The 6,566-nt window shown below is 61.0% G+C and overlaps 1 protein-coding gene across 1 annotated transcript; it reads right to left on the bottom strand.

The window, feature by feature from the left end:
* Positions 1 to 793: 793 nt before the first annotated feature.
* On the bottom strand, positions 794 to 6,330 carry LOC138445378 (uncharacterized). The gene is made up of 7 exons (XM_069599320.1): positions 5,863 to 6,330; positions 5,579 to 5,643; positions 4,999 to 5,101; positions 4,174 to 4,401; positions 3,616 to 3,787; positions 2,991 to 3,259; positions 794 to 2,639 (listed from the first exon to the last, which is right to left on the bottom strand). Exons 3-7 carry the CDS (start codon positions 5,057 to 5,059, stop codon positions 2,599 to 2,601), a joined length of 771 nt encoding a protein of 256 aa, XP_069455421.1. The 5' UTR covers positions 5,060 to 5,101; positions 5,579 to 5,643; positions 5,863 to 6,330; the 3' UTR covers positions 794 to 2,598.
* Between the last annotated feature and the right edge of the window lie 236 nt (positions 6,331 to 6,566).

The following is a 6,566-nucleotide window of genomic DNA, read 5'->3' as shown; positions in this document are numbered from 1 at the left end:
CCTCTGTGGGAGGCGGGTGGGAACCGGTTCAGGGTCCAGGGAAGGCGGGTCCTTCTGGGACAGCAGGAGGGAGAGAAAGGTCCTTGATCCGGCAGGAGAGAGCGCCCGTCGCCGCATGCACAGCTCTGCCTCAGGCATGCTCAGGCCGGCCGGCGAAGCCCGCAGAGTGTCCAGCTGAGGGCGGCTCTGTGTCGGGGAGGGTCGACAGCCTGCAGACACGTCTCAGCTGGTGCCGTCTCCCCCGAAGGTGTCGGGCAGTGACAGAGTTGGTCTTCAAGCCTCCCCCATCCCCTCTGTGGTGGAGCACAGGGGCCCCCGTGAGCAGGAGGCGCAGAGAGAATTTCTGGGAATGAAGAATTCTGTGTTTCAGCACGGTGGACGTCAGTGCCCACTGGGTGTCATCTTCTGATGGTTTTGCCCCAGTGAGACACCGGTCGGAGGAGGGGCTGCTGTATTTGTGAGTCTTGTGAGGGAAAACAGGGAACCTGCAACACGCCAGAGGCCCCCCAAGGCCGTGCCCAGCCCACCACTCAGACCCATCCTTGACTTCAGTGTCCTCCCCTCCGCCAAGGCCCTGTGGGCCACTGAGTGGGCAAGGGGCGGGTGTGGAAAGAGGCCCCGTGCCTGCGCTTCTCCACCTGGGGGTGGCTGCCCGGGGCTCCGTGTTGAACCAGAGGATGAATGAAGCAGAAGAGGCTCCAGGCAAACAGGCCCCATCTAAACATCTGTGTCCACCTTGACTGGCAATGGTGTTATCGTTACAGAATCTTACTAACTGCAGAGACCTGTGATCTACCTCTTTGAACCCTTTGTTTATTGAATCAAAGATATTTTTGCCCTGATACGTCCAAGGAATGCTTCATAGTATCCTCATGATAAAATAATTTAGTAGGCTGTCGTCTTAAAGGACTGGAAAGGGTACAAGGGACAATAAGACACGGACATGGTCCCAGACTTCTAGGAGCTTAATACGTGTTTGGGTGAATAGTGCCTTCAGGAGAAATGTCCGGGCTGCACAGGCCGGGAGTGAGAAACGCCCTCCACGGTACAGACGATGCTGGCCGGTGTGTGAGCTGGTTGGGAGGGTGCCGGAGGAGCAAGGTGGGGCCTCTGCGACCGGCTGAGAGGTGGGGGCAGCAACACAGAGTGAGAGGTGCAGAGGAGGTCAGCGCGGGCGGGGCAAGAAGTGTGAGTGGCAGCATGGGGACCAGAGGCCCTGATTGGGCGCGGGCAGTCCTGGGGTTTCAGCAGAGACTGGTGTCCAAGCCAGGTTTCCAGCGTGAGGGCTTGCAATCCTCCTGGACACAGCCTGCAGAGACAGCTGGGTGGTGGGATGCCCGGCGGGAGGTGGGGCTGGCAGCCTCTCGGGGACCAGGTAACACAGAGGCGAGGTGATGAGGGGGAGACAGGAGGCCCAGGCCTGGGGGCTCAGGGGCCTCAGGCCGGGCGGGACTGGACCCGGCGCTGGGGTGGATGGCTGTCCATGGCAGGGGATCTGAGCCATTCAAGGAGCCGGCGGAGCAGGGGGAGAGAGAGTGACTGCGGGCCGGCAGGTGTCCGGGGCCAGGAGGAGAGAGTATGGCTTGGGGCGGGTGGGTGTCTGGGGCCAGGGGGCAGAGTGTGGCCTTGGGCGGGCGGGTGTCCGGGGCCAGGGAGGAGAGTATGGCCTGGGGCGGGTGGGTGTCTGGGGCCAGGGGGAGAGAGTGGCCGCCGGCGGGCGGGTGTCCAGGGTTGGTGGGGAGAGTGTGGCCTCGGGCGGGCGGGTGTCCGGGGCCAGGGCGCCTTCTGTTGGGAATGACTGAGCGGCCAGGGGAAAGGTCCGTCCAGAAACTGTGGAGCTGAGAGTTGCTGGGACACCCAGCTGATTCCTGAGTGAGTTATCTTACCAGCGTCCATCTGTCCTAAAGAAAAGGACACGGGAGCTCAGCGGCGGGAGAGGTGTGGGGCGTCCACGCGGGGTGGTCTAGGCTTCATGGTGGGCGCTGTGGCGCATTGCTCATGGTGATGCATGTTTCCCGGGGAGAGTCTGTCTCCCTGTCTCCCTGCCCTCAGCCACTCTGCGCTTCCCACCCAGTGTGGTTTTTGCTTCTTAATTCATCTCTTCAACAGTGGTTCCGCAACAGTGGTTTCACCAAGCAGCCTGCTCGGGTGAGGGGCAGTGAGCCCAGGGCTGCAGACACACGTGAGCAGGAGAAGCCCAGCCCCTCCATCTTCCTGCTCCTCCTCCAAGGAGGCGACACCTGAAAGCTCCCACGTGAGGCGGAGGGGCCATCCCTGGCCACAGCGACGTCTCCCCGCCACCCGTCTCTCTGTATCCACACTCCATCTCATTCCTTCAGGAGAGAGTCCCCCTTCCCATCCCTGTGGCTTCCAGAACAGAACAGAATCCAATCTCTGTCCAGACCTCCCCGAAGACTCTCAGAAGGTCAAGGCCACCGGGCGTCCTTGCCCCTCTGCAGCGGGCGTTATATAAGGTGCTCTCACAGGTGTCCAGAGCCGAGCACTCCAAGGCGGTCACCTCCACGGAAGCCTGGCTCAGCCTGGGGCCTCCCCCAGCTGAGGCTGGAGCAGAGGGAGGAGGCACCAGGACGCAGAAACTCAGAGCCATGAGCCAGGCATTTTCATCTCAGCGTGGGGACCTGTGACCCGAGGGCAACACATACATTTAGCTGGGCTAAGCCAAGAATGTGGCGTTTCCCCCCTAGACAGTCAGCACACTGAATACCCCTGCATCCTTCCACAGGTTCCTGGTCCTGCCCCTGCTGCTCCCTGCCGGCTGTGTGGTCACTCGGAGCCACGTGGCTGGGTAGACCAGGAGGCCTGGCTGATTCTAGGCATTGCTTCCTCGGCTGGAACCTGTGGGCAGGTGTTCAGGGGCTCTGACACCCATTTGACGCTATAACCTTGAAGGAGCAAGGGAGAGACCCCAAGTGACACGCCTGTTTCATCCTGAAATCTCACCCCGGCCAAGCGGCTCACCCAGGACTCACCGGCATCGTCCTGCCCTGTGGGGCGCTTATGAGGGCTCCGCCAGCTGGGAGTCGCGTTTCGCGGGTGCCTCCTCCCATCCGGCTCCTGCCTTCTGCGTGGTTTCCTCCCTGGCGGCCAGCCAGTCCCTGCTGTCAGCCTCTCTGATTCCTCGGGGGACTGACGGCAGGGACCCAGGCGTGCCCTCCAGCAACACATCACTGAGGCGTGTGCAGCGCTTTGTGACTCCGCACTGCCTGCTGCTGTTACACAGTGGGCCCTCCGGGCAGCCCTGGGGGGAGCAGGGCAGGACACTCATCTCACGTTAAAGGATGTGAAAAGAGCTCCTGGAGGTCCTGTCACTCCAGGGTGGGCCTCGCTCTGGCTAGAAATGCAGAGTCTCAGGCCCCACGTAGACCTGCAGGTCTGAGCCTGCATCTTCACAGGGTCCCGGGGGATGTCTCCGCCCGGTGGCGAGTGAGAAGATGCACCAGCGGGGGACCCGGGGAGGCGCGGCCTCACAGCCTGGGTGACCCCACTCCAGCCTTCCCAGGGGGTCCGGCAGTCCCCCCTCTGCCTCACGCTCCTCCGGTCAGGGAGATGTAGGGCTGGGGTCTACATCCAGGACCCAGACCCACGTCCACTCACAACCGCCGAGTCGGCGATGAAGAGGCAGTGTCGAGCCAGCAGCGCAGACGGGGCCGGGCGGGTAAGAGCAGCAACAAGCCCAGGGCAGGGGCCCGGGCTCCTGAGGGTCCGAGAGAGACGGAGAACCTGGCCTGCATCCCAGAGGTACCGTGTCCCCGACTCGCTTGCCTGGCTGTGAAGCGGACACGGGCAGGCGCGGCAGGGATGAAGGGCTTAGACTGCGCCTGGCACAAGCTGTGGGCCTGGTGGTCGGGGGAGTGGCCCAGTCCCCCGCCAAGCCCCCGTCCCCACGCCCTCCTGCCCCAGGTGTCCGTGCTGTCAGCATTCCCCGGACGTGGCTGTGTTCTGGCTTGGACGCGGCTGCCCACCCGCCCTGGTGGGACCAGAGTGGCAGGTGACACAGCGCTCCGAGCCCCATCCCTTTGCAGAAAAGGGGGTCGTTCTACAGCCGTATCAACGCCTCCTTAACCTTTGCGATGTCAGTGCCCCACGTGACCTGTGGCCTCGTTTCCAAGGCCTGAGTGGGGATGACCTAACCTCGTGGGCAGTGAGTCTCACCAGGGGAAGGCTGGGCTGGGCGGAGCTTTGCAGACCCACTGGAGGAGCGGCCCATTGGCGGCCTGACTCGGGCTGGCGCAGAGCCGCCTCTCCCGCAGGACGGTGCTGTGGGCGAGGGGAGGGGAGCCGCAGGGTCCACGGGTGCGTGAGCCAGGCCCTCCACCTTGCAGACCTGTCTGCTCCCCTGCACCGTCTCCTGTGTCCTGCCCTGGCTGGACGATCCAGCTGCTGTAATAACACGCGCAGCATTTCAGGGTCTCCCCCAGCCCCGGCAAGTTCGCTCCTCTCTCCTGGGGTGTCCAGCACCCTGTGTGTCTCGTTGGGCAGGTTCCCTCCGGTGACTCGGGAGCCAGGCTCCTGGCGCGCTGGCTCTGGGGGCCCCCTTTCACCTTATCGCTGGGCTTCACCTTTTATTTATGCCATGGACCCACTTTTGGTGGTCTGGTGAACGGGCTTTTTCTCAGAATAATGTTTTTAAATACATTTTTAAAAGCACATAGGATAACAAAGAATGTAATGTGAAAATGTAATTTCTTTTTAAAGATTTTTTTTTTGATGCTGGCCATTTTAAAAGTCTATATTGAATTTGCTACAATATTGTTTCTGTTTTATGGTTTGTTTTTTTGTTTGTTTGTTTTTTTGGAGGGGGTTGGGGTTTGCAAGGCATGTGGGATCTTAGCTTCCTGACCAGGGATCAAACCTGCACACCTTGCTTTGGAAGACGGAGTCTTAACCACTGGGTCACCAGAGAAGTCCCCCAAATGTGGTTTCTATTAATACAGGATCACCATCCCGTGCAGCTGTGCTTCTTGCCTATACTCATACCTGAAGGAAATGCTAAAGACTGCCTAGAGTTGCCAGTAAAGATGTAGCTTTCTTCTGGCATTTGGGTTCACAGACGCCCGTGACTTCCGACTCAGGTTCAGACCTGTGGGCAACAGACAGGGCAGAAGAGGCAGCAGAGGGGAAGCCGCTTCCCAGGCCGCTGCTGGGAGGGACACCGACCCTCTCACGTCCGTCGGCCAGAGCCAGGGCAGGGCCACGCTAGCAAGCGTGCGCGGGAAATCCCCTCTGTCTGACCATAAGTCTCTGGCGTCAGCATCTCGTGTCTCTTGTGTTCTGAGACACAGATGCTTCGTAATGACCTGGCATACGCTCTCTAAACGCTGGGAGAAAAGAGTAAACTGGGGGACCTGGGGCTTCCCTGGAGGTCCAGTGGCTAAGACTGTACACTCCCAACGCAAGGGGCCCGGCTTGCATCCCTGGTCATGGAACTGGACCCCACATGCCACAACTAAGGCCCAGCGCAGCCAAACAAACAAGTAAATACTGGAAAAAAACACATTAGAGGACCTGCTCAGGGCTGTCCGTGAATCCACCCAAAGCTGCTCCTAGTGCGTGGTACCTGGCAAAGGTCCCCCTCAGCTCTGGGCCGTTGGTCCAGCCTTCAGCGGGGACCAGCTGGAGACGCTGCCGGGGGAAAAAAGCCGTGTATCGTCTCTGCTCAGGAAACACAGACCGAGAGATGGTTCCCGTGTCCCAGCTCTGGGAGCCTGTGCAACAGACCACAGGCGCAGGGAAGAGAAGGAGCGTCTTCTGGCCTTTCAGAACATTGGCCCCCGTGGGGCTGCGGCCCCCACAACCACCGTGCCCCTTCTCCCTCCACACAGGGGCGATGCCGGCTCAAACCTGCTGACACTCAGGAGTCGCGGCAGAAGAATCGGGTTGGTCCTTGGGCAACAGGCTGTCTTCCAGCCTGTCATCTGCTCGAGAAACACGGCCAGGTGTCCAGCTCTGTCTGCGCGGGGAGGGGCTCTGGTCACAGCGCCGGGGACACAGGGAGGCTGGGCTCCGGCTGTGGCTCCGTCTGGTTGCCTGCTGTGACGGCAGGTCTGCTGGGACAGCAAGTCACCTGCTGGTCCGCGCAGGACGGAGGGGGAGCGGGGGTGACAGGTCTTGCTTTATCCCTTTCCTGGGGCTGCCGCAGCAAGTCAGCACAGTCTGGGCGGCTGGAAATATCAGCAGTTTGTTCCCTCCCAGCCCGGAGGCCGGAAGTCCACAGTCAAGAGTGTGGGCAGAGCCGTGGCTTTTCTCGGGGCGTGGGGAGGACGCTTCCTGCTCCTCCGGGCCTGTCCTGCCTGGCGTCCTTGTCACCCTGGTCTCTGCCTCCGTCCTCACCTCACTCTGGGCCCCTCCCCGGAGTGCCTGCGTCCACATTTCTCTCTTCTCGGAAGGACACCAGTCGCTGGTTAAAGCGAAAGTGAAAGTCCCTCAGTCGTGTCCGACTCTGTGACCCCATGGACTACACAGTCCCTGGAGCTCTCCAGGCCAGAATACTAGAGTGGGTAGCCATTCCCTTCTCCAGGGGATCTTCCCAACCCAGGGATCAAACT

The sequence above is a fragment of the Ovis canadensis genome, chromosome 8, assembly GCF_042477335.2.
Source record: "Ovis canadensis isolate MfBH-ARS-UI-01 breed Bighorn chromosome 8, ARS-UI_OviCan_v2, whole genome shotgun sequence".
Lineage (NCBI taxonomy): Eukaryota > Metazoa > Chordata > Mammalia > Artiodactyla > Bovidae > Ovis > Ovis canadensis.
The sequence above is the reverse complement of the archived record's forward strand: the minus strand, read 5'-3'. Positions and strand labels throughout refer to the sequence as shown.

Coding starts and splice junctions, on each gene's coding strand:
- LOC138445378 (XM_069599320.1), bottom strand. CDS start 5,059: ATGCCAGAAGAAAGCTACATCTTTACTGGCAACTCTAGGCAGTCTTTA. Junction 4,402..4,998: donor GTCTTTAGCATTTCCTTCAG/GTATGAGTATAG, acceptor GTGTTATTACAG/CAGCTGGATCGTCCAGCCAG. Junction 2,640..2,990: donor CACAGGGCAGGACGATGCCG/GTGAGTCCTGGG, acceptor CTCGGGTCACAG/GTCCCCACGCTGAGATGAAA.